At 40.2% G+C, this 26,920-nt stretch overlaps 1 protein-coding gene across 7 annotated transcripts; it reads left to right on the top strand.

Annotated features, from left to right (window-relative positions):
* Positions 1 to 83: 83 nt before the first annotated feature.
* FKBP1B (FKBP prolyl isomerase 1B) lies at positions 84 to 26,566 on the top strand. 7 transcript variants are annotated; one of them, XM_081314968.1, is made up of 6 exons: positions 122 to 233; positions 4,078 to 4,125; positions 8,371 to 8,482; positions 22,114 to 22,237; positions 22,992 to 23,104; positions 25,959 to 26,566. In XM_081314968.1, the coding sequence occupies exons 5-6, from the start codon at positions 22,994 to 22,996 to the stop codon at positions 26,085 to 26,087; spliced, it is 240 nt and encodes a 79-aa protein (XP_081171094.1). In that variant the 5' UTR covers positions 122 to 233; positions 4,078 to 4,125; positions 8,371 to 8,482; positions 22,114 to 22,237; positions 22,992 to 22,993; the 3' UTR covers positions 26,088 to 26,566. The 7 variants fall into 7 exon arrangements, with proteins under 7 accessions (XP_081171093.1, XP_081171092.1, XP_081171094.1 ...); XM_081314967.1 differs by lacking the exon at positions 8,371 to 8,482 and having other exon boundaries at positions 84 to 233; XM_081314966.1 differs by lacking the exons at positions 8,371 to 8,482; positions 22,114 to 22,237 and having other exon boundaries at positions 102 to 233.
* The last annotated feature ends 354 nt before the right edge of the window (positions 26,567 to 26,920 follow it).

Here is a 26,920-nt window from a genome sequence, read left to right as displayed (position 1 = left end):
GATTGGCTAAAGGAGCCAAAGAACACCCTCTCCCAACTTTCCCGTTGGCTGGACGCCCTGATGGACAGCTCAGAGGGCAGGTGAAAGGGGTATGCCTTTGCCGAAGAGCCTTGCGGAGCCGGGGCTGAGAACGACAAGTAGGGATAAGGAGCAGATTTGGAGGGGAGCTGCGGCTGAATTCTAGGGCGTGGAAGTCATGGGAGTGGAAGTCGAGACCATTTCCCCGGGAGACGGTACGGTTCCGTAGTTTTTGCCTCCCTTTGTGACTTTCGGGTTGGGAAAAGAGACTGCGGAGATGGGGTGTGTGTGTGTGTTTGTGTGGAATTGTAGCCCGAGGGAGCTGGAAAGGAGGCGCGCCTGCCGCCGCCGCCACTTCTGCAACTGCTGCAGGGGCCAAGGTGGTATCTGTGGGGGACGTGCGTGCATGTTCGTATGTGTGAGAGAAACTGTAAAAAAATGAAGGCTTCAGAGGAGAACTGGAAACCAGTATTTGGGACAGGAAGCTGAATTTGAGGGTTTTTTTAAAAAAAAAATCCCACGAGAGAGAAAGGGTGTGCTAAGACAGCAAAGGACCAACATCAGTCCTAGGGAGTCAGTTTAGGGGAAGAGCAAATGGACTTCTCGGATGGACTCAATTTAAACAAAATCTTGAATTAAGGATAGTGATCAGCGTGGTGTATTCGTGTATTCTTCGTGACCTGGATTGAATTTTTGTACACTTGGTCCCTCACCTGTGTTTCCCTTGTCATAATCTGTGCTGGCCGATGCAATCTAGTTTCCTAAAATGTCTTCTGTAGCGTTTGATGGAAGTTTATGATCAGAGATGGTGAGGAGTTGGGTGACTTTCCTCCAGATATTAGGAACTACAGCTCGAAGAGTAGGGAAACCTAGAGGCTCTAAAAGGAAAATCTAGGGGGAAAGTGCCAGGAGTAATAACAGTGCTGTCAAGCAAGACTTCCTGAGACTTCCTGATTTAGAATATGGAGGCTGGTGTCTTTCCAGAATGGCATAAAGAAAGAAAAATATCTAGAGGGCTCCTTGGGGTCAGTCCTTTGCAATTTTTGGCAAGAGCAGCCACCCGCAGTGATTAGGGTTTATTTAAATTGCATTTGCTGACAGCTGCATAAATCCAAGCACGGTGAAGTAATTTAGTAACGAGCAAATTATAGTGACCATCACCATTTAGCAGACAGAGGAGATCTGTTTCTTGGTGCCAACCTGGAGAAGACTTGTATTCTTGGAGCAGCCAAGATTACAACTGCAGCACTGAGCAGCACAGTCTTGGGAGAATCAGGGGAAGTGCTCAGTAATTAGCAGGAGATTATTAATTATTATTAATGGATATTAAAGAGTGGTGATGCAAACTCATGTTGGTTTGCAAAGTTCTTGCTTTTAAGGGGCATATCTGGTAGCATCTTTTCCAATCAACCCATTTCATTAAAAGGTATAAAACTTTTGGTGAGCCGCAGCTTACTTCAACAGATGTGTAACAGAATAAGAGTCTTCTAGTCCAACCCCCTGCTCAATCAGGAAACTATATCATTTCAGACAAATGGTTGTCCAATCTCTTCTTTAAAAACTTACAGTGTTGGAGTATTCACAACTTCTGGAGGCAAGTTGTTCCACTGATTTAATTGTTCTGTCAGGAAATTTCTCCTTGGTTCTAGGTTGCTTTTCTCCTTGATTAGTTTCCATCCATTGCTTCTTCTCTTGCCTTCAGGTGCTTTCCAGAATAGGTTGACCCCGTCTTCTTTGTGGCAACCCTTTTGGAACACTATCATGTCACCCCTAGTCCTTCTTTTCATTAAACTAGAGACGCCCAATTCCAGCAACGTAGCATAGAGGTGAGACTGATGTTTGAACTTAAATTGGGGTGGGGTGCTAGGAGGGGAAGGCAGGTTGTTTAAGCAGGTACAGCTTACATGTGTGAAGCAAATCACAAGTACTTTATCAATTAACAATTGTAGTACTGTATGTTAAACTGGTAGAGTTTGTTAATATCCTCCACACCCTCTTAATTTGGAAAAAGTTCACTTTCTGATTTTTTTGCCATCATAAATTAGCACAGCTTTCCTGCTACGGTATGGGTGTCAAACTTGCTGCATCATGTGATGTGTCGTGAGGTATGACAACTTTTTTTGCATTGCCAGAGCTGGTGTGGGTGCGGCCTCTGCATGATGCAACTGGCCTGCAGGCTGGCAGTTTGACCCCCCTGTCCTACGGGGTCCAGTGTGGAGGAGAATGTGTTTCATAGACGGCAGACTGAGATTGATGTGGGTGGCATGGGCAAAACCTGGTTTTATTTTTTATTTTTATTTTATTTTAATTCCATTTATATCCCGCCCTTCTCCGAAGACTCAGGGCGGCTTACAAGCTTAGCAGTAGCCTTCATTCTATGTATATGCCTGCTTATTAGGGCTTTCACACACACCCCAAGCGGCATTTTTACAAAGTCAGCTTAATTACCCCCAACAATCTGTGTCCTCATTTTACCTACCTCGGAAGGATGGAAGGCTTTTATGATATCTTTGCAGAATTTACGTGTTAAATTTTTGTTTAGCATACTTCATGACACAAAAACGACTCCTGTGAGTTTCTAAAATAGTTACCTATGCTTGTCCTTAGCTATAAAGTTTTTGCAAAGCTTTCAGTCTTTAATAACAATATTTGGATGAAATGATAACAGGTTTTGGAGGAATAATAAGGCCTTCACAAGACTCTTCAGTTTCTGTTAATCCTGATGAATATTTAGCACTTCCTGGTTCAGAGGAGGAATACTTCTGGTGGTTTAGTTGCTGGGAAAATGAAAAAAAGGGAACTGTTGTTTTCCAATTAAGATCATTAGCTTTTCGCAGGCATTAGGTTTGCCATTGTGGGAAATAGGCCGTTGATGTGAACTGAGATTTTCTGTTATCCTGCTCAGATAAAATCAAGAGCCTTTCTTTAATAATTGCTGAGCAAATAGGTTTTCAAGGAGATGTGTAGCAGGAATCTTAGAATAAGATACCGTAGTTTACTTCCTCCATTTGTGGCTGGTTGATCTGTAAAAAACATTAGTCTAAATAATAATAATAATAATAATAATAATAATAATAATAATAATAATAATAATAATAATAATAATAATAATAATAATAATAATAAATAATAATAATTTTATTTATATACCGCCCTTCTCCCGAAGGACTCAGGGCAGTGAACAGGGCAAATATATAAAAATACAAAAATACAAAAGTTAAAAAAGAATTAAATACAATGCCCAAACTAAAACAGTAAATACATATATTAAAAAACAACAATAAAATCCCAAACCCATCCCCCCATCAGGCCAGGCCGGCTTGTTCGAATAAGTGCGTCTTCAGATCGCGTCGGAAGGAGCGAAGGTCGGGCGCCATCCGGAGCTCGACCGGCAACCGATTCCATAAATCCGGGGCGCCCACCACATGTATATGGTGATCTTACCAACTTCTGATCAAACTGCTATTCTGGAAACATTTGTGAATTAATGTCATTTAGTAAAAAGAGGGAGAGAGGGAGAGAGAGAGAGAGAACAAGTAATAATGATTTATTCCTTCTACCTGACTATAACAACTGATTAAACCTTACATTTTTTTTCAAAGTATAGCAAGAAGAGACTACTGGACATTTCTATGGCATATTCTCAGTTTGTTGGGCTTAAGCTTGTAGTGGTTAACACAAAGTAGGTGCCTCCTGGGGTGCATTTTACTAGAGACCACAAAAGATATGATAACAGGTTGATATGGAAGGTTTTCCCCAGGGAGATAAAATTTTGAAAACCTGAGTCTGAGGAATGCCAGTATGAAGGGAATAATAAAGAGACATTACACTGATTGTGTGTTTGTCTCTGTGTGTAATTTTGCAGTGTGTGACTTTACATGTACAGACTGGCTTTTACTACTAGTGTTAAAAACTAAACTGAATTATTGAACTGCTTTATATTTTTCTAATGTAGTTTTATGTATTGATTTATTCTGCTTTCTCTTTTAAAGACAGTATATTTTTTATCAAAGAGATATTTAATAAGTTCTTTTAAAGCATGTTTTATGTTTTAAACAGGAAGGACTTTCCCAAAGAAAGGCCAAACATGTGTAGTCCATTACACAGGTAAGGTCCATTGTGAACAAAGTGATATGTTTATTTTTATTGCTTAGTTTAATATCCTATACACCCCCTCTCTCGCATTTATACTTAGGAATCAGTGGCATCCTAATCCACTCAATACCTATCTTTGGATTAACATACATTCTATTTATTTATGTGAACTTGATGATTGATATTCATTTCAGCTATATGCTCGCCTACCCAGCCCACTCCACTATGTAAGAATGACCTTGATGGAGATAGAGGTTGAGGCTGTAAATTGGAAAAACAGCAATTTAGTATAATTTGAACAGCAGAAACAATTTAGTTCCATTGCAAGTGTGCTACTTCCCCCCCCCTCCTTGAGTTTAATGCCCTTCCCCAGTCATTTATGGCTGTTCAGATCCTGTTTATCCTCTCCTGATAAGAATTGCCACAGGTGGTGGTTGTGTGTGTGTGTGTGTGTGTGTGTGTGTGTGTGTGTGTGTATGCAGCTAAGCTAAGTGTAAAACTGGGAATGAATATGTGGGAGTAGACTGTTATCACATCAGTTCTTGCAAACAGTAATTGTATCAGAAGTAAATTGGATCTAGTACTTTGCTGCTGTAATTTTGGTGCAAATGCAGTGACTTTCATACTGATAGAATAGGACCAAAAAGTGATGGCTATTAAACTTTCATTAGAAGTATCAAGAAGTTCACACTTGATCATGAATCTCGCTGGCTGAATTTGGTCCAGTTATCCTCCCTTGAGCCAACCTATATGAAGGGCTGCTTTGGAGATAAAATTAGGGAAAACAGTTGTGTATGTGATATAAATAAAATGAACGTGGGGAAAAGGTAGAATATCAACACAATAAATGAAACTTTGTACAGAATTAGAGTGAGCATATTCTTCTCCAAGTCTGATACTAATCTAATTGTCAAATATTTGTGTGCTCTGGAAGGAAAGATACTTTTCATATATTCTTCCCCCTCCTTCTGTACCAGAAATGTAATTTGGCTTTTCTGTGATTCCTTCTACACTTTTTTCCCCTCATGTTTAAATTTTTCCATTGTGCACTGAAGCTCATGAATCCATACGATTCAAGAGAGAGCAAGCTTGGGGACTATAGCAAGTATTCTTTTTGATACAGGAAGAAAACCAGGTGCCTGTTAAAGAGATATAATCTAATATGTATCCTCCTGGCTAGATGGAAGATATCTGTTACAATGTAATGCAAATTGCACTGCAAGGAACATTACTGAAAATTGTATCACCACACACATTGTAATTGTGCCTTAGGAAAGATAAGCCAGCCAAAACTGGATTAGCTACAAAAAAAACCCCCTGCAGTTTTATTGTTTTGCAAAGCTTCATCTTTTAAAACTGTTGTAACCTGAGGTGGGATGTTCATTTATATGGCAAAGGTTCATAATTCATTTTTCACTACATCATTACCATGCTTCAAAAGATGGAGATTTTTCTTTTCTCAGAAAATTGTAATGGCATCTGAAAATGCATCGCCAAGACTTGTGGGGGTAGTTAGCAATCCATAATAGAAGAAAAAATAGTTTGTATGCTCTGTGTAAAACATGTCTTCTGAGACTCTGCAGAAGCAGTTTTGAAAAGTCCCAGATCTAGTCAATAGAATTCCCATTTTGCTTGTTTAGCATTCTGTTTTTTAGAATGAGAGAAACTGAAGAGGACTACAATATTGTGAATTGAATTACTATTACCGTATTTTCCGGCGTATAAGATGACTTTTTAACCCATGAAAATCATCTCAAAAGTTGGGGGGTCGTCTTATACGCCCAGTCGTCTTATACGCCGGAAAATCAGCGAGCCCGGGAAGGCACGCCCTCCCCTCTCACTGTGGAGGAAGCAGGGCAGGCTGGCGTCTGGCGGGAGCCGGCAGGGCAGTCCTGCGCACGCGCGTGCTCCCCAGCTGTTAAGGAGCACTCCTTAGTAGCCGGGGAGTGCGCGCGTGTGCAGGACTGCCCTGCCGGCTCCTGCCCGACGCTCTTCCCTCTTGAGGCAGCATCGCTCCCTGGCTCCTAAGGAGTCCTCGGGGATGCTGCCTCAAGAGGGAAGAGCATCGGGTCCTGCCGGCTCCCGCCCGATGCTCTTCCCTCTTGAGGCAGCATCCCTGAGGACTCCTTAGGAGCCAGGGAGCGATGCTGCCTCAAGAGGGAAGAGCATCGGGCGGGAGCCGGCAGGGCAGTCCTGCACACGCGCGCACTCCCCGGCTGCTAAGGAGTGCTCCTTAATAGCTGGGGAGCGCGTACGTGCGCAGGACTGCCCTGCCGGCTCCCGCCAGACGCCAGCCTGCCCTGCTTCCTCCACAGTGAGAGGGGAGGGCGTGCCTTCCCGGGCTCGCTGATTTTCCGGCGTATAAGATGAAAAATCTTGAAAATCATCTCAAAAGTTGGGGGGTCGTCTTATACGCCCAGTCGTCTTATACGCCGGAAAATATGGTAATTTATATTGGTAATCTTACTTTGAAAATAATTAAGGTGGTAGTTCTTGCTTTCATATTTCATCTTCCTAACAGGATTGATAAATTATTAGTGTTTGTTGCTTTAATTTAAAATGAAATGGGCCAAAACTTTAGTAGTATCTGCGCTTTATGGGATCTTACACTACAGAAGCAAAGGAAGCAGAAATATATACAGGTAGTCTTCTATGACCATAAATGAGTGTAGAATTACAATCATAAGTCATTGCAGTTGTAAGTCAAGGCACCATGTGACTGAATTAGTAGTTACAACTTCTAACTAATGACATCATTAAACAAATGCAGCAATCGTTAAGCGAATCCATTTTCCTCCATGGGCGTTATATGCTGGAAACCAGAAGTAAATGCTCTAAACCAGTATAAAATGTTACAAATCATGGTTACGTGCTGGGGGATGCTGTAAATAGCTGTAAAAGTAAGCTAGATATGATAATAAGTCAAGGACTGCAAGTAACTGACTATAATATAAACAGTGGTTTGATTTACATATTTCTATTTTAGCAGTGCTATAAACATAGCCATTGTCATTTATTCACTTGTGATTTATGGCTAGCATTTATGATGACTGTCTTAGGCAATTGTTGTATATTTAGTTTACTATGGGTTGGCAGTGTGTGAAATTAATCAATGTAAGCTTTCCTCCAAAAGACAAGTTTTGTCCAAGGAAACTATGGGAAAAATATATGGACTATGGCTGTGTGGCATCATGGCAGCACGCTGGCACTGTAGTGACCACAACCTTGCCAAATTTCAATCCCATAGGAATTGTGGCTCCCAGATTTTTGAATACATTCTATAGTATAGCCATGTTTAGGTATATTGGTTTAGAAATTGTTTCCCTATGATGCATTGCTTCACCCAATTAAAGATTATAAATAGTTTCAGTAGAATTTAGATTATGGACTATAATAGGGAGTACATAATATACAGATACTATTTCTAACAGCATCACTACATTCTTATAACTTTAGGCCTGGTTAAAACCCATGCAGGAATGGGATTATGCTGTGGCCTCCATGCCTACCATCATGTTCTTGCTGCCCAACTACATCATCTTCCAAAAATTAGAAAACAGAGCAGGTTAAAATCATATTCTCTATGTTTTGGCTTCCCATACCATTTAAAGCCCCACATAATATGAGCTCTAGACTGCAGTGGAGAAGACATGAGGAAAGTTTGTTTCCTGTGGCAGACGTTAGTCCTTCAGCCTATGAAGTATAAAAATGTGGGATAAGAATATAACAACAACAAAAGACAAGGCCAGTGAGTGTGATGCACTCCTCTATTTAGAGCTAAATTCCTAAACACCTCAGTTGCTCTGACTTGCCATCATGAAAATCTGCACTGTTCAAGATGTAAGAACTGCTTCTTCATGAAACTAGCTTAAAATTCTCTGAACAGGACTCTATGCTCATCAGATAATAAAAAAATATCAATTTAAATGAACAACGGTGCAACCTGAGGCTCTGTGGTTTTATACTTGCATCTGAACCAATCACCAAAAAAGTAATGTCTTTGGCCTAGATACGGTTGCTTCCAAATGGATGAATTTTAACACTGCAAGTTAAGATATTGTAGAGCTATTTCATTCTAGTGCAGATACATGGCCTAACCAACCTCAAATGAGCTCACAAGCTAAGATGGATTGGCCTTAGTTAGTAGTTGGGGGAACATCTGAGAAGAGCACATTGGCAGACCACTTCTGTATTGCCGCCAAGAGAACTGTATGAATGAATCAAGCTTCTAAGGAAACTTTATTTACATTTCCTTAGTTTGGTTTTCCAAGGAAAGAAAAAAATAGAAAAAATGGGATTGAACATGGAAGACATCATTGACTGAAAAATTCCCATTCCACCTGCACCATGTGTTGAGAGCACCCAACTTGTAAATATTTTGGCTTTTTCTTACTAACTCTGGTTGCTTAATCATTCCAAGTTCTATTTTTTTGTTGCCTGGATCCTATGTCAGAAATGAAAGAGACTTGAGTGATGCATCCCAATGATATGTAGGCTGAGATGCTTGAAAGGATATACTGTGGATTAAATACTTTGCTTTTTATATCAGTGTTCTAGTACCTTTAATAACGCTACAAGAGGCAGCAGTTCAATCCTGTTGATTCTTAATCAAAGGACTGAAATCTAGGTGCTTTTCCAAATATTTTGAACAACAACTACAAATTCCATTCCATTCCCAACAAGAATAATAGGATCACTGTTTGTGGGAGATGTAGTCTCAAATATTTGGAGGGCATCAGTTGCCACCCTATTTTGTACCATCACATCCAGATGCTTGGATGGTTTCCATCCTAATAATGTTCAAGAAGCTTATAGAGATTTGGCTATTATCCCAAGATTTGGGGCCACAGTAAAGTTTGAGTGCTGCTAATATGGGATATTTTGGTTGTATGTTGTTTTGAAGCCAGTCCTGATTTTTTTTTTGGTCTTTCATAATTTATAAAGAAAAGTTTTAATTATAAGCTGCCTACAGTCATTGGCAGTCAAGTGACTATGTAAAAATCCAACCATCTCTGTATTGAGGAAAGCTACATCTTTTGGCTGTGGGCTTGCCATAGCTCTTTAAAGGGTGAACACCGATTCCAAAAGAGAGACTAGCACTCTAGCTGTATTGCTGACACCTGTCCCTTCACATGTTTATTTCCTCTCCATGAGATCAGAGGATGTGTGAAAATACAGTGTAGTGTGAAAAGTATGAGTGATTGGAAATAAGTCATAGAGGTGACAATATGTGAATAATTGCTGGTGCGATTAAGTAGCTCTTGATGCATCAGTTGGGTCTCTCAGTTGGATATGAACAGCTGCTAGTACTGTGTCAAGTAGAAAAAGAAAAACAAGTAAAAAAAAATCAATCCTATCTTTTTCTGTCTCACGTTCATTTTTAAGGACAGAGACTTTTTTAAGGGACAGACTTTTCTGATTTGTGAATATGGTATACGAACATGGCTAATAATGGAAACATTTTAGCTTCTAGCCCAATTTTCTGTGAAATTCATATTTATAAAAAATGCAAAGAAAATTCTCAGCTTAGGCGTTATTGTCTTTTAGTTGTCCAGCTCTGTCAGTGACTCTTACAGAGGCTGAAAAGTTGGGGCGGGGGGAACGTTGCTTCTGCTAGAAAAAATGTTTACCTGCCTCATCATAGATGCACCAAAGATGACTGTTTTTCATAACATTAATACTATTTGAAAATGATTCTGGCTTGTAGCCAATCAGTTTGCCTTTTATGCAGCGTGCCCTGATCTTTTTCCCCATCACAAGGGACAATTGGCAAATGTTACAGTTAATGCTATTAAAATGTTTCTGTACAAGATATTAGCAACCCAGCAGCGGCTTCCTTTTAGTGCTGCTTCTGGTCGAAACACAACGTTGGCGAGCATTTTGGATGGCTTTTTCCCCATTCAAAACTAATCCAGAAAAAGCGCCACCTTTAGCCATGTATTGTGGGGGTGGAATTTTGAAGACGTTGATTCATCTTCCTTGATGTTTTAAGCTCTTAAGCTCAGTCTTGTGAAAACACGTGAGAAGGTTGCTATAAATCTATTTGTTGTGGGGAGGAATTGGGCAGAATGACATGTGCGAAAAAGATCTTGGGCTCAGAAGTGCAGTCTGCATCTGGGACTGAGTCAGGGCATCCTGTGCAGACATTCTCCACAGGTCAAGGTAAGCCGACACAGCTCACTAGTTCCTCTGATTGTATCTTTGGGTTTATATTAAGCACTAGACTGACTTCCCACCTTCAGTCTCGCTTGACTTCTGTAAATATTTTTGCTGCTGGTATCTATTGTTGGCAGGGAACACCGGCTGAGAGTTCTCTTAAACCTTTCCTTGATGTTTGGCTCTGTGCCAGTGGAAACCAGACTCTCTTGCTTGGGCTGTGGAGTGCAAGGGTGAGCAAAATTAAGATAAGCAGTCATGTCCTAAGTACAGTTTTCCACCAAATGCTTCCTGCACGCAGAACAAGTGTTGCACTTCTATATTTTAAACCCAGAGTGGTTTATATGGTTGCTTCCACTAGCACCCAACAGGATCCAATTGGTTTCCTTAAAAAAGGAGGAGGAAGAGGAAGAGGAGAAGAAGATGGTCCGCAGCTCAGGGTGTGATAGAGTGTGGCATGGTAGGGCTGTTGGTGGTGATGATGAGGAAGTCTGTTCATCCACCCAGAAAGAGGGAAAAGGTAAAGAGAGATATTGCAAACATCTTGTGAGAGGGGGAGAGTAGACGGTGTAAGCAGGAACGTACTGCTTATTTTTTTGCATTATGGGCTGGCTGGGAGACATTTGCAAAAGCACAACAGTTTCTCCACGTTCCAGATATTCCCCCAGTAAAAAATGTTGGGGATGTTACTGTACAGAGTGCAAATTTTTCAGTGGGCTTGAAAGCTTTAACTGTTTTCTTATAAAGGGAGGAATACCTTATTTATTTATTTATTTATTATTGGGACTTATATGCCGCCCTATCTCCCGAAGGACTCAGGGCGGCTAACAACAATTACAAACAATAAATACAGAAGTTAAGATAAAATTAAAATTAAAGGCCTCTGTACAATAAAATTAAAATTAAAATAAATTAAAAATTAGAGTTAAAAAATTAAAAACATAATTAAAATCCCTGTCAGTCCAGGTCAGCCAGGTGGAAAAGGAGTGTTTTGAGGCCGCGGCGAAAGGACTGGAGATCTTGGGCCATACGAAGCTCATGGGGGAGCTGGTTCCATAGGGCTGGCACTCCCACAGAGAAGGCCCTCCCCTTGGGGGTCGCCAGCCAACATTGTCTAGCCGACAGTACCCTGAGGAGGCCTTCTCTGTGTGAGCGTACTGGGCGATGGGAATTCGTTCCCGGCAGCAGATGGTCCTGCAAGTATCCCGGGCCTAAGCCATGTAGGGCTTTAAAGGTAAGTACCAGCACCTTAAACAGTACCTTATACAGTACAGCTAGTCCTCACGACCACAACTGAATCCAAAATTTCTGTTGTTAAATGAGACATTTGTTAAGTGAGTTTAGTCCCATTTTACGACCTTTCTTGCCACAGTTGTTAAGTGAGTCACTGCAGTCAATAAGTTAGTAACGTGGTTGTTAAATGAATCTGGTTTCCCCATTGACTTTGCTTGTCAGAAGGTCGCAGAATGTGATCACATGACCTTGGAAAAACAGCAACAGTTATAAATACGAACTAGTTGCCAAGCGTCTGAATTTTTATCATGTGGTCATGGGGATATTGCAAAAGTCGTAAGTGTGAAAAACGGCCATAAGTCACTTTTTCCCCCATTGCCATTGTAACTTTGGTCACTAAATGAACTGTTGTAAGTTGAGGACTACCTGTAAATAAAGGCATCAACCTCACGTAACCTCAGAAATAAGCCATACTGGCCTCAGCAAAACGTTATTTGTGCAAGCTTGTAAAGTGTCTGTAAGTCATGTAAAATCCCATTTAGGAGGCATGATAGATTGTAACATCTGCACCTCTCTGCTTTGGGAGCTTTAGAGAAGGTGGGGTATATATACATTATGAGAATATATAATTGCTAAGAAAGCAGTGAATAGAGAGTTGGGTTTGGTTCAGCTTTTAACCGTTGGCTGGAGTTTGCTGTTTGTATGTTATTAAGAAGTTGCTATCTCCCAAGTTTGTTTTCTGAAACTCTGCTTTCTGTCTGGGAAAATGACTAACAACTGTTTTCTCTTCTTGCGGGTGATACTAAAAATAAAGGTTAGAATACAGTATTTTATTTTGTCTCCTTGCAAAAAAAAGGTGGCTGAAGGGGAGTATGCATGAGTTTGAAAAAATGGGATAAAAGCAAAAGTGATAGTGCAGATTATACAGGAGAAAATAAAGGAAAGAGGTAGAAAAGGGGTGGTTAGAAAAAAAAGGGGATAATTTGGTTGGGGTAAGAGGAGGAAGAGAGAAGACTTGGCTTGGATAGTCCTGACAACCTTATTTCCCTGAGCTAGTCCAGAGTTTATAAGTAGTGTGAGAACTTACCAGATTGCTTCCGTATTTTTTTGTTGAAGTTCATTAGATAATATTCTATATTTGTAAGTCTACTGAGACTTACAAATTTAACAATAAATACTGTACAGCTATCTCTTATGCTTGCAGTTTCCCATATTTTACTGTTTTTTGGTAGATTGACTAAGTTCCATCCATTTATTGTTGACTCTTAGATTTTCTCCCTAACTTGGTCTTTCAGGCCTCCCAGCAGTGCATCCATTGCTGCTGTAACTGAATCCATCCACCTTGCTGCTGATCATCTTCTTCTGTTTCTTTCCACCTCTCCCAGCATTAGAATCTACTCCAGAGAAATAGGTCTTCACGAATGAAGGCGAATATATATATCCCAGGATAATGTGGCAAGATCCAATCTGGGTCGGTCACCTGGACCAGAGGTTCACTTTTCCCAGCTTTTGGACACCTGCTGGAGCCCATCCTCAGGGAACTTCTCTCTACTGGAATCTGAGACTTCTCACAACTTGTTAGTGGGGCAAATTCAAGAAGGAAAAAAACAACCCTTCTGAATAGTGAAAACAATTTTTTATTGTATTATTATTATTATTATTATTATTATTATTATTATTATTATTATTATTATTATTATTATTATTATTATTATTAATTTTATTTGTATACCGCCCTTCTCCCGGAGGACTCAGGGTGGTGAACAGGGCAATACATATTAAAAAACAAGATACAAAAATTAAAAACGATTAAACAAATGCCCATGAATAAGTTAAAACACATTAAAAAATAGACTAAAACAGATTAATTCAACCCAACCCCATCCCATCAGGCCAGGCCAGCTTGTTCAAAAAGGTAGGTTTTGAGATCGCGCCGGAAGGAGCGGAGGTCAGGCGCCATCCGGAGCTCGACCGGAAGATGGTTCCATAAGATAAGGTCTTATGGAGATAAGGTCTTCATGTAATGTGTACAAAGTAGGACAATTTGTTATTTTTGCCTGATTGAAAACTCTGGATTAATTTGTTTGATTATCCACTTATTTGTTTTCGTGGCTGTCCATCTCATTTTCTGTAGTCTTCTCCAACACCAACAGAAGTATGCAAAATACTTCAAACACAAAATGTTTCATCTTTGGAAGGGGCCTAACAGGACATTCAGAAGGTGGAACATTTTTGCCTCAAAACATTTTGCATATCTCTACAGGCAACATATATGCGAAAGCTTAACTGGGAACTTTTGTGTTTTAAGTTAGAGAAAGGGTACAGTCAGGTATGAAAATTGGCTTTTTTTTCTTTGTCTCCACATTTCTTATCTCAAACGGGCTTTGAAAATCAAATGGCTTCAGGGGAAGTTCTTTTTTGCCAAATTAAGTTCAGATACTCTGCTAATGTCGTTTGGTATCTAGTTTGGTATCTAGCCGAGGAATTTGTGAAAAGCATCTTGGAATGAGTCACTAGGGATATAAAAGGTTGTAAAAAAAAAGCATTTACAATATTAGGCTGCATCAGTGGAAGCATTTTTTGTACAACCCCTACAATTCCATTGTATTTTGCATTGGTCATACTTTAGATAGTTTTGTTCAGATCTTGGCATTAAAATGTGAGAATTCAGGCAAACTGGAATGAGTTCTGAAAAGGGCAAGATAGATGATAGAAGGAAAAAACAACAACAACCCTGAAGTGTGATAGGAGACTCTTTTTAAATACCTGATAGAAAGTCATATAGAAGGCCAACACACCAGGTCTTTGTTGTTTCCAATGAAGGACAAGACATAAAAGTATTTAAGATAGTGAGCCAAATTCAAGAAAAAAAACCCCAAGGCCTTCTGAATAGTATGAGCAATTTGAGATTGGAACCAGTCGTTTAGAAAAGTCATAGACTCCCCTTCTGGGCATGTGTTCAAGCAGATGCTGGTTAGCCATCTGTTAAGAATGCTTGAATTTGGAATCCAACACTACTACGTGGGGGAGGGATTCTTTGACAGTCTAAATGGCCTCTTCCAATTTAGTAATGGGTAACTCTAATCAGAGGTTAATACGGGCTTTCCCCTTATGCTTAAACCTGGCTTTCAATCTTCTTTTTGCCCTTGCCAGTTCCACTTGAGGGCAATTTTCTCCACGTGTTCACAATATTTCCTTTATGAATGGATCTTTTGATGCATCCATAGATGACCAATCCCTAGATCAGCTCACTACTTGCAACATTTTTGGCTGTTTATTTATTATTAAATTTATATGCTGCCCATCTCACAGTTTAAGGTGATTCTGAAAGCAGATTCACTTATTACTTTTCAGTGAAATGTTATTATCCTATAAGTATAGGATAATTTGTTGTGGTTAGTTGCGAAGTCGTGTCCGACCCATCGCAACCCCATGGGCAACATTCCTCCAGGCCTTCCTGTCCCCTACCATCTTCTGGAGTCCATTTAAGCTCATGCCTACTGCTTCAGTGATTCCATCCAGCCATCTCATTCTCTGTCGTCCCCTTCTTCTATTGCCCTCAACCTTTCCCAGCATTAGGCTCTTCTCCAGTGAGTCCTTCCTTCTCATTAGGTGGCCAAAGTATTTGAGTTTCCACTTCAGGATCTGGCCTTCTAAAGAGCAGTCAGGGTTGATCTCCTCTAGGACTGACCGGTTTGATCGCCTTGCAGTCCAAGGGACTTGCAGGAGTCTTCTCCAGCACCATAGTTCAAAGGCCTCAATTCTTTGGTGCTCAGCCTTTCTTATGGTCCAACTTTCACAGCCATACATTGCAACTGGGAAGACCGTAGCCTTGACTATACGCACTTTTGTTGACAGGGTGATGTCTCTGCTTTTTAGTGTGCTGTCTAGATTTGCCATGGCTTTCCTCCCCAGAAGCAAGCATCTTTTAATTTCTTGGCTACAGTCCCCGTCTGCGGTGATCTTGGAGCCTAGGAAAATAAAATCTGTCACTACCTTCATTTCTTCCCCATCTATTTGCCAGGAATTGAGAGGGCCGGATGCCATGATCTTGGTTTTCTTAATGTTTAGTTTCAACCCAACTTTTGCACTCTCCTTCTTCACTCGTAACAAGAGGCTCTTTAGTTCTTCTTCACTTTCTGCCATTAGAGTGGTATCATCTGCATATCTTAGGTTGTTGATATTTCTCCCGGCAATCTTAATTCCAACTTTTGATTCATCTAGCCTTGCCTTTCTCATGATGTGCTCTGCACATGTTAAATAGGCAGGGCGACAGCCTTGCCGGACTCCTTTCCCAATTTTGAACCAGTCAGTGGTTCCATGTGCAGTTCTCACTGTTGCTTCTTGACCCGCATATAGGTTTCTCAAGAGACAAATAAGATGGTCTGGTACTCCCATCTCTTTAAGAACTTGCCACAATTTGTTGTGATCCACACAATCAAATGCTTTAGCATAGTCAATGATAGGATAATTATAGGATAATAATTAATGTTATCCTGAAAAGTAGTAAGTGAATCTTAGGCCCCGTAGCAGATGTTTGCTGATCAGTGGTACAGTAAGCCTTTTCAACATATATAGAAAGGGGCATATTGGGAAAGGCAGTTTACAATATGGAATAAAGTATCTGAAACTTCATTGGAGATATAAAAATTAGACAGAAAAGTCTACACTGTATGTTGGTACTATAGAGAAATGGACAAGATAACTAGTATATTTCCTTCCTACGAAAGATTAACGGCTAGTGCATAAGATGAATAAATGCAACAGTCTGCTTCAGGTCATTCAGTAGCTTGCAATGTCATACAGAACATTAACTTTGGTAGTAAATCTCAAAATAATCCCTGTGGCTCACATAGCCCCATTGCTGGAATCCATTAGATTGATAAAGAACTGAGTTGCAGCTGCTCATTACCATAGGAATAAAAATAAAGGTCACTTTTTCACAAAGACTGTGTGGGATATCTGAAGAGTACATGTAGAATTCAATAATACACCAAACATTATATGTCATTTGCATATAATGCACTAACTGCTTTATTGTGCCACTCGCTAACCAGAGATCTCTGGGCATTTGACCAGGTAACAGTTATGACCACAAATTACGTAAATATAATATTGATATGTTATAATTATAAAGAGCCTTGGTGGCGCAGTGGGCTAATGCCTCCTTAAGTAACACCAGCTGCCTGCAATTAGTGCAGGTTCGCATCCCACCAGGCTCAAGGTTGACTCAGCCTTCCATCCTTCCGAGGTAGGTAAAATGAGGACCCAGATTGTTGGGAGCAATAAGCTGACTTTGTAATAATGCCGCTTGGGGGGACCCGAAAGCCCTAATAAGCAGGCGTATACATAGAATGAAGGCTATTGCTAAGCACATTGGTTTGTGCTTAAATTGTAAGCTGCCCTGAGTCTTCGGAGAAGGCGCGGGATATAAATGGGATTAAAATAAAAATAAAAAATAAAAAATAATAATTCGAAACAAGTTAAAATGGCCTTAGAATAATATCCTGGATTTCAGTATGTTTTTTTGCAGAAAGGAAAGAGCGCTGAGCTAAGAGATAGTGGCTTGTTGAAAGCCATATAATAAGTTCGGCATGACAAACAATTTCACTTCATTACTAAGGAGGCTTATGCTCTATGCCAGGCATGTCCAGCCTGCAGGCCACATGCAGCTGTGGAAAGATAGTAATGCAGCACTACAAGATTTTAAACTTTTAAACATTATTATCTGATTTATATGCGTTAACTATATTATAGAGCCTTTATACAGCCCAAAACAATTCCTCTTCACTCAGCGTAGCCCAGGCAAGCCAAAAGGCTGGGCACCCATGCTGTATGCCATAGATAATGATCTACACAAGTTGGAGCAATAAGGAATAGATTAATAAGGAATCTGCTGTCAGGTTTTATTTTGATGCAAATGTTTGGAAGGACTATTCAGCAATCCCCTTTCTTGTTGCAGTTTTTAGCTTTGGCCTGATCCAAGTATTCTGGGAAGCAAAGAAGGAGATGAAGACCGATAGCAGTACTGATCAAAATGGCTAAGTTTCCTAGACTAAAGATGAGAATGTTACAGAACGTTACGTACCTTTCCTGTTTTTTCTTGTGGCAAATGCTTTGGTGGTTGGAGTACCGAGTAAAATAAGTGCTCTGATTTTTTTTCTTCTTATTCTCCATACCACATCACCCTTTAATTTTCCCCTTTTTTATGTATATCCAGTGCTTTTTTTGTAAAAGAAAAAGGTGCCAGAACTCACATGTGTCATCCAACCCGCCTTGCCTACCCTACAAGGTTCCATCCCAAAAAGGTGCCGGAACTCCGTTCTGAGCGTTCTATGAGAAAAAAAGCCCTGTGTATATCCATTTGTACACTATTACAATAAAATAAACTCAGGGTGGTAAAAATTTATCCTATAAAGAACCACACATACCAGCCGACAAATGAAGCACAGATAATTTCTGAATACAAAATACACTGAATATTCCATGGTTTGAAAAAGCTAAACGTATCTGAAAGCAGCCCACTAAATTTCAATATAGTGCCCATTCCAATCGTGCCAGATTGCTGACTTGCATCTCTGAAATGTATGGTATCAAGGCAGTCAGTGCCTCTGCCACAGTCTTAAGATCCTACGTGCTGCATTGGTTAGAGGAGGACATAGGAAACAGCAATTAACTTGCAAGCCTCGCAAAAAAAATTTGCACTCAGTGACTGTCTGTGCTAGAGTTGATGAGCAATTCTAAATCCAAAGCCGTATTGGGTTTTTAAAATCGTGACAGGCTCGTAGCAAGAGCTATTAATAGCAGTGACAGAACAGACATTCCCCAAATAACAGTCTACAAAATATTTTACTGCATTTATGGGATCCGATCAGGATTTAGAAGAAAATGAAAATCTTGTTGGAAAATCGGGAACGAACAGTTCCCTTGATCCGTAAAACATGTATTCGAATAAAGGCAAAACTGTCCATATCACATGCCTTTACGACGTTTTAGATTATGGTTAAAAACAGCTGCAGCTATATTAAGGTTTGGCAGATGTTCATACTATCTGCTGGCAGTTTAATTTTTCAACTAAGCCATAAATCCTGAGGGTGCCTGAGGGAGGCATCAGCACATCTTTGCTGCAGCAATACCTCATAATGCAGTTAAATGTTCTAAATTGTGTTCTCATGATTAGAAAACCCTAATTACTCAGATGGGCTGTAAGGCATGAAAGGAGCAATACTGTATGGTAATGTTTCCTTGATCATGGATATGATCCTCCTCGGTTACAGGGTAGTGACTAGTATCAACTTTATACATAACAAAGAATAAGGAGAGATTAAGGTTTTGCCTTGCATTCTACATTATATCAGTTTAGATTATGGTCTCCTAGGCTAGCTCATTTTCTGCACTAGCCCCACAGCTGGAAAGAAAAACTGTCTAAATCAGGGGTGTCAAACTCAATTTCATTGAGGGCTGCATCAGCATTGCGGTTGCCCTCGGGGCCAGGTGGGTATGGCCAGGGTGGGCATGGCCTACTGGGTGGGCGTGGCTAGAGTGTGTATGGCCTACTGGGTGGGCGTGGCCAGCTCTACATCGTTCGCATCAAGGGTGCCTATGGGGGCCTGGGCAGGAGTGGGACAGATCTGAGGGTCTCTGGCAGAAGGAGGGTCTCTGGGCCAGGGCCAAGGCAGTGGGGGCCATTCCCTCACTGTTTCCAGGATGGCTTCGCGGGCCACAGGCCGGATCCGGCCCCCGGGCCTTGTGTTTGACATGTCTGGTCTAAATCATATTTTGTGGGGAGCTAAGGAGCGAATGCATCCAGCTGTTCCTGCTCTCACAACTCTCTTGAGAACATTTAGAGCAACCTACCTCTTATCTTATTTGCCAATCAGGCAGGCTTATTTTCATTCTATACATATAATCTTCTGTTTAACTGAGAGTAGTCTTGGAGAGTTGAGTTTCTGGTAGTGGCATTACTTAAAAAAAATGAATAGAAGAATGAAAACATAGTACTTAACCTATAATACTTTGGTGTCTTCCTGATGAGTTGGTCTAACTTCCATAATGAAGTATTTTTGCTATGAAAGAGTTTATATTGCAATCAGTGTTCAGACTACAAGAAACAAATTTTCATTATGTTTATTTTTCACTTTTCTGAACCACCCGTGTCCCTCAAGAGGGACTCTGAGCAATGTACAGTAAAATATTAAAATATAAAAGGGTACCGGTATATAGAAGTTAAATGTTTTAAGAGAAGGCAAGAGATTAAAGATTCTTCTTAGAGAACCAGCAAATGAAAGAACATATATGCAGTTCCTGTTCATGGCACTTTAAAGTGTGCTTAAATATACTCTTGATTGTTTGATATGCTGCACGTAAATGCTAAGGTATCAAACATAAAAATACAAGTCAGAGGCTTCAGGAGATGAAGTCTCCTTTTCTCTGCAGCCCTTCATCTCCACCTCAATCCTTTGTGAGCGTTGGAAGACCCATTAGAATTTATCCTAGCAGAGGGCTGTGGCTATGGTGCAGGACTCAGAAAAAATAAGTATCCATACCCCTTACTTGAGAAAAAGCATTTTAACCTTGTGTAAGGCACTACATGTACTTTCACAATCAAGTTGCGAGGAGGTCAGTATGATCTGAACTGCAATGAAGAATTGAAAGAATGTACCATTTGATTAAACAGACTTGGAAAGATTCTAGAATCTGGAGGTAATAGTAACTTGAAGAACAGAAAATGCATGGTTGTTACTCTTGTACTCTTAGGATTCAGGTATCTTTCCACACGCCAGCACTCTCAAGGCAGTTTTGTTTTGGTAGCAAAGTCACATTTCACTAAGTTTCCAAAAAGACAAGGTTTTATCAGTAGGAAGATTTGCCACTGAGTTTAGAGCAGCAGTGCTATGCAAAATAGCATTGTGTCCAGTTCTCTGAACCCTTTTTATATTTCTGTGACAAATAATCCGAATTTATTCCCTATCTCCCTGCAACTTCTGCTCTTTGATGCTTTTTAAAGTTTTCTGATTGTAATAACCCCTTAAAGGCTGAGCCCTGTGATAACATTAGGCAAGAAAACAAAACAAAAGCAAAAGCAACGTATATCGGAAAATATATACAATCCCTGCCCAGTGCCCCAAATTTTGTATACATTTTCTGCCATCTTATTACTCATTCATCTATTATTAACTATAACACCAGAGTGGTGTCGGTTTATCTGGCATGAAAAATGGTCCGGCATGCAATTTGTGAGTGTGAAAAAATAATTGGCCCCAAAGTCAGTCAGCTCAATTAAAGCATACTTGGCCAGTTGCTTTGACTATTTCTTTAGACAATGACGGCTGGTTAAAATGCATATACATTTTATAAACTTTGACTTCCCTTATCAGAGTGACATTCTCACTGTATGGGTTCCAGAGACATGTTAGTCCTTGCTCAAAAGAAATAGATGCCTTTCAAAGAGATCCTTCATGAAAAAGCCACTGCCGCTTGAAGTGTGGGAGAGGTCATAAAATTATTTTGAAAACACTGGGGCGCCACAGTCAGAACTTTATCTTCGAATGGAAAGAGGTGTCTGCAATGAATCCTCCAAACAGTGGCCAGCATATTATCAGTATAATCCTACAAAGCAAAATGAAATTATCCAGAAAGTAACGTGTGTGTGTGTGTGTGTGTGTGTGTGTGTGTGTGTCTGTGTGCGTACACACACACACACACACACACACACACACACCCTGCAGGCCTCTTGTTTTGGCTAAAGCCAATGTTCATGACTTCACCATCAAAAAGACATAGATAAAATGGGATATATGGGATAGTAGTAGGATGGAAGTAATATCTCACTAAGAAGAGCGTGACGTTCATTAAAGGTTTGCCAAAAAGCATTTAGATAATCCTCCAGACTTCTGGAGGAATGTTTACATACAAATGAATTTGAAGGTGAACTTTTCATGCTACAGAAGTATTGTTATGTCTGGCAGAACTAAACACTGCATTCCACAATAATAATCTCAGACCCGCTGGAGCATGGGTTGGGAAACTTTGCTTGCGTTAGGACACGGGCAATTTGCCATCACTGAAAGAATAATGAAGTGTACCTTGTATCAAGAGAATGTATTACAGAAGGATAGGAATTATAATGTGAAATATTCAAATCTAAATGGACACCAGGACACCCAGAATGGCCTTCATTGTAGCTGCTTGTAGCTCTTTAAAGGAGCTATGCCTTTTCTTGGACTGACGCAGTAGCTGTGCAGGCTCAGGAAAATACATGTTTGAGTTAAGGTGTATTAAAGAAGTTGCAGCAGGCATATAAACTTAGTTCACAGGGTGACCTTGGACCCATAACTAATATGTTGCACTATTATTAATAATACACTCTGAGCCAAAACCAAAGTCAAATTATGATTTTGTACAATGATTGTGTCCAGTCAGCATCTCTGAACCTAATCTACTTCACAAGTTGTTGTAGAGAAATGTACTCTTCTTTAGGAGAAGAGTTAGTGAAAAATGTACAAAAGAAAGAAAAATAATAATAAAAAAGTTCCCATTTGGAATAATTTCTTTGGGGCTGTAGACCTTTTTTTTAAAGCATGTGTTTATGTCGTCTTTTCCCTCGAACAGTTAAAGATCATCTTGTTCGTCTTGTAACTGGATACCTTGCTAAAGCCGCTTTGCCTGCCAATCAGTCTGGATGACGCTGGGATCTTATCAGGCAGCAGTGCTGGCAGAGGGTGGTTACATAAAAGTGAGAAATTTGCTGCTCCTTCCCTGTCTGGCACTTGAAGTGACAATCCTATTAGAATACCGCAAGGAAATACCTTGCAATAGAACAGAACCTGAGGGAAAGTTAAACCAAACAAGAAAAAAAAGTACATGATATGTAGTCTAGCATTAATTGACCTGGGACTGTATATACATTGATGCAGTGCCCAAAAGTATGGTTACCCTTCCCCAAAGAATCCTAATTTGCCCTGAAATAAGTTTAAACTGACACAAATAAATGGCATCCATCATTCCATTCTTTTTTCCCTAATCCACAGAGCAGATACTTTGATTCTGATGTATAGGTGACATATTCTTGTAAATAAGGAGAAAGGTGGAGAGATACCAATATTTTTGGCTATATTGTAAACAGGACCGACTGCTGCTACTACTGTAGATCCCACCAGCCTTTTCTACTTGCAGTCTTCAAAATTCATTTGGCCAGTTTTCTCAAACCTGGCAGGCTGAAGTAGTATGGACTGACTGGAGAACTCTGGGAGTTGAGGTCCATATAACTTTAAGTTTCCAAGGATGAGAAACACTGTCTTGAAATCTCAACTCCCTTTTAATCCCAGTTTGGCCCTCTGTTAGTTGATCGGTTAGACTAGGCTTCAGCTTATCCCGTTCCCAGTCTCCCTTGTAATAAACTTGTCCATTTTGTTTAGATTCAGGTAAGCATCTTCCTATTGTTAACTCAGGCTTGACAAGAACAGGAAATGTTTATGTTGCTTTGACAGGAATGCTGCAGAATGGAAAGAAGTTTGATTCCTCCCGAGATCGAAACAAGCCTTTCAGGTTCAAAATTGGTAGACAAGAAGTCATTAAAGGATTTGAAGAAGGAGCTGCACAGGTAATAGAATTTATGTTTTCAGAGCAGAAAAAGCCACAGTAATAATGCTAACAGTGTCATAAATGAAAGAGAAAAAAAGGGTATGAATTTAGAATCTCTGCAACGTATGTGTTGGTATGTTAAAATTAGTACAGATAGGTAAACAACTACATTTTAGCCCCTGGCATTGTTACTCCTAAGGCATGTTTACTTTTAAGTAAATTCAGTATACTCAACAGGATGCTTCAGATAAGCATTAGATAACCCTAATGTTTTTGCTTTTTTCCTTGGGTTTTCTGCTCAGATTCTCTTCTATTTTATATAATTCCCCCCTTTTGTTCCTATGATTGCTTGATTTCACCCCTGCTTCTACTTTGGGGATCACAATTTCATATGAAACACTTCTGAAGAGAATGAAAGGTAAGTTTAGAAACCTGAATCACCCATGCACCATTTCTGCATCCCTAAAGTTTTCCAAATGGACTTTGAAGTGCCTTATGAATTTAGGCTAGTTTGTACTAATTTAGAAAAAAAAATAACTAAATTGATAGCAGCAGAGTATTTATTTTGCCTAATATGAGCTGCCCTGCTTCCCACTTTCTTTATGTAGGCAACTTAGAATACACTTTTTTTACAAGCAAGTAAGGGGCCTGTTTAGTCACTTCTGTAGGTATTTGCTTCTAACAGCTACCTGTTGTCTCCACCTAGTGGCTTGTATACAAAATTAAATTTAAATGAATATGGCTCAGAAAGATAAAATCTTTTTCCTGTCAAGCAGTCTTTTTTTGTGTGGCAATAATACAGGTACTCCTTGAGTTCTGACCACAATTGAGCCCAAAATTTCTGTTGCCAAGCAAGGCAGTTTTTAAGTAAGTTTGCTCCATTTTACCCTTTTTTTGCCACCGTTAATTGAATCGCTTCCTCCATTGACTTTGCTTGTCAGAAGCCAACTGGGAAGATTGCAAATGGTGATCACATGACTCAGGACAGTGCAATCATCATAAATACATGCCAGCTGCCAAGTGCCCGAATTCTGATCAGGTGACCGTGGGGATGCTGCAACGGTTGCAAATGTTGCAAACCAGTTACTTCAGTGCCGTTGCAACTTTGTATTTTCACTAAAATGGCTGTAAGTCAAGGACTACCTGTATGGCAGTGCTTTCCCGTTGTCGTCTTAGTGAGATTTGTCTTTCAAATTCCCAGCCAAACAGTAGCATCCCCTGGAATTTACTACTTTTATCAGAATGATGATGGGAGCATTTGCAACTAATGTAGCCTGTTATCTGAAACCTATTCATTTTGATTGCTTCATTCGTTCCCTGGTCCTAAGATTTATTTATTTGTATCCTACCATTTTTATTTTTTACAAAAAACTACAGGTGACAAACATATCCAGCATACTTTCCTCCTCTTTATTTTCCCCACATCAGCCTAGGAGGTGAGTTGGGCTGAGAGAGAGGAAGTGGTCCAAAGTCACCCAGCCAGCTGTCATTTATTTTTAATCCCATTTATATCCCGCCCTTCTCCGAAGACTCAGGGTGGCTTACACTCTAAGCACAAATCAATGTGCTTAGCAATAGCCTTCATTCTATGTATATGCCTGCTTATTAGGGCTTTCGCCCCCCCCAAGTGGCATTTTACAAAGTCAGCTTATTGCCCCACTACTCCGTTTCCAGCCTGATGCCTTAACCCAGGGCTTTTCAACCAGTGGTACGGGTACCACCGGTGGTACATTGGCACCTGGCAAGTGGTACACGACCATCCTAGAAAAGTGGTAGCGAGAGATGGCTGGAGCTGCAGGGCTGTCAGGGCTCAGCAGAAGTGCCAGGATAAGCGCTTCTTCAGGGCTGTCAGGGCTCAGCGGAAGCGCCAGGATCAGCACCAGGCTCCAGCTGGAGCTCGGCGCTGATCCTGGTGCTTCTGAGCCCAGAAGAAGCGCCCATCAGCTGGAATGTTGCAGCATCTCCAGGGTTTTGTGATTTACATTCAGATGCTTGGCAACTGATTCATATTTATGACGGTCACAGTGTCCTAGGGTCATGTGAAGTGACCAAAACCTGCTGCAACCACCCAGCAGATGGGGGGAATGTTTGGTTTTAACACCCACCCCACCCCACCCCCGCTGCCAATCCTCAACAGAAATGCTCACAACAATGAAAACCTCGGACAGGAGGAAGAGCGCCGCCGGGCGGGCAGGCAGGTGTCTTCCTTGGCAGTGGCTTGTGGGGCACTTTTTTCAGTGCCATTGTAACTTTGAACAAGTCACTAAGTGAACTGTTGTAAGTTGAGGACTACCTGTACTTCATCACTTTTTTTCCTTTTTCGGGGGGAGGTCATCAGGTTTTTGACACCTTGCTAGGCAACTGGTGGTACTCGGATGTTGCCATATTCTAAAAGTGGTACAATGGGTGAAAAGCCCTGCCTTAACCACTAGACCAGACTGGCTCAGATGGACTACCAGGTGTTTATTAAAGTAGATTACTGCATCAGTTAACCTCTTCCACCAGAGCATTCATCTGAGAATTTGAAAATATTCTTATTTTTACCATAGAAATGAAGTGAGCCTGAGTATCCTTTTGTACCATTGCCAATTGCTATATTCTTCCTATAGTGTTTGACCCTGAACGTTGGGTTGATGGATGAATGGGCATGAGATTCTGATCTGGGGATATATGGCTTACAATTTTGAAATATTTTGTGGTTCAAAATGGGTGATATGAATTGCATCTTGATCTCATGATTTGATGTACAAAACTTGTAACTTCAGCCGTTATTGTCAGTTTTAAAACTTGATACATGCTGGGACATTTGACTCTCTCAACATATTTTTAAACTTTTTCTTCTCTCTTTTTCATTTGATATCATCTAATGCCAGATGAGCCTGGGACAAAGGGCAAAGCTCACTTGTACACCTGATATGGCATATGGAACAACAGGTCATCCTGGAGTTATCCCACCAAATGCTACTTTGATTTTTGATGTGGAGCTGCTCAGGATAGAATAAAATTGGGACTAATAATTTTAAAAAATATGTTAATCAGTGTTCCCCCCCCCCTTTTTAATGGAAGAAATCTCACTGAAATTTCTATCTTCACTCAAGTTGTCGTGCCAATAATGCTTATGAAGTTGTTTTCCCTACTTCCTTTCCCTCTTTTTTAAAAAAACTGATTATTGGTATTTGTTCAATTAGTTGCTTCTTTGCTATGGAATGGAAGTTGTACATTTTATTTTGCACGTGAAGTTTCACAATTGTGATTAGAATTATATATAATTGAAAACTATATACAGATTTTACTTATTGAACAACCACTGCCTTATAATCCACTAAAGGAACACCGGTGCTCAGAAAACATGTGTACATTGTGTACACAGGTGGGCTTTAGCCAAATCAAGTTACCTGCGCTGCCACTTTTTTCTCAGGCTGATCCACTTGCAGCTGTTTTAATTAACACATGTGAAAACTTTCCAGAAAAAAAAATAAAATATTGATATTTTATCCCTGTTGACTTTCTCTTGTTTTAAACTACCATAGAGCCAAGATTTATTATTTCTGAGGCTGTTGAATGGATCAGTCTTACCAACCAAAATCATGCTGTCCATAAATCCAAATATAAGGTTGCTTAGATTTGAATTAGGCCAATTCCCTGTCAATACACTTCAAAGACTGCCTATCAAGGGCCATACAATTTTCCAGATCCTCTCAAGAGGTATAGAGAAATCTGCTCCAAATTCAATTTAGTTGCCATCTTCTTTAGTTTAAGGAACTTCCTAAGGTAGCACTTGAATTTATACCTCAAAGATAAAAAGATGGCATCGTGAAGAAGGAATAGCCCCTTT

This window comes from Vipera berus, assembly GCF_964194415.1.
Source record: "Vipera berus genome assembly, chromosome: 1".
NCBI classification, from domain to species: Eukaryota; Metazoa; Chordata; class Lepidosauria; order Squamata; family Viperidae; genus Vipera; species Vipera berus.
This window is presented reverse-complemented; position numbering and strand designations above follow the sequence as displayed.

Coding starts and splice junctions, on each gene's coding strand:
- FKBP1B (XM_081314966.1), top strand. CDS start 197: ATGGGAGTGGAAGTCGAGACCATTTCCCCGGGAGACG. Junction 234..4,077: donor GACCATTTCCCCGGGAGACG/GTACGGTTCCGT, acceptor TGTTTTAAACAG/GAAGGACTTTCCCAAAGAAA. Junction 4,126..22,991: donor ATGTGTAGTCCATTACACAG/GTAAGGTCCATT, acceptor TTGCTTTGACAG/GAATGCTGCAGAATGGAAAG.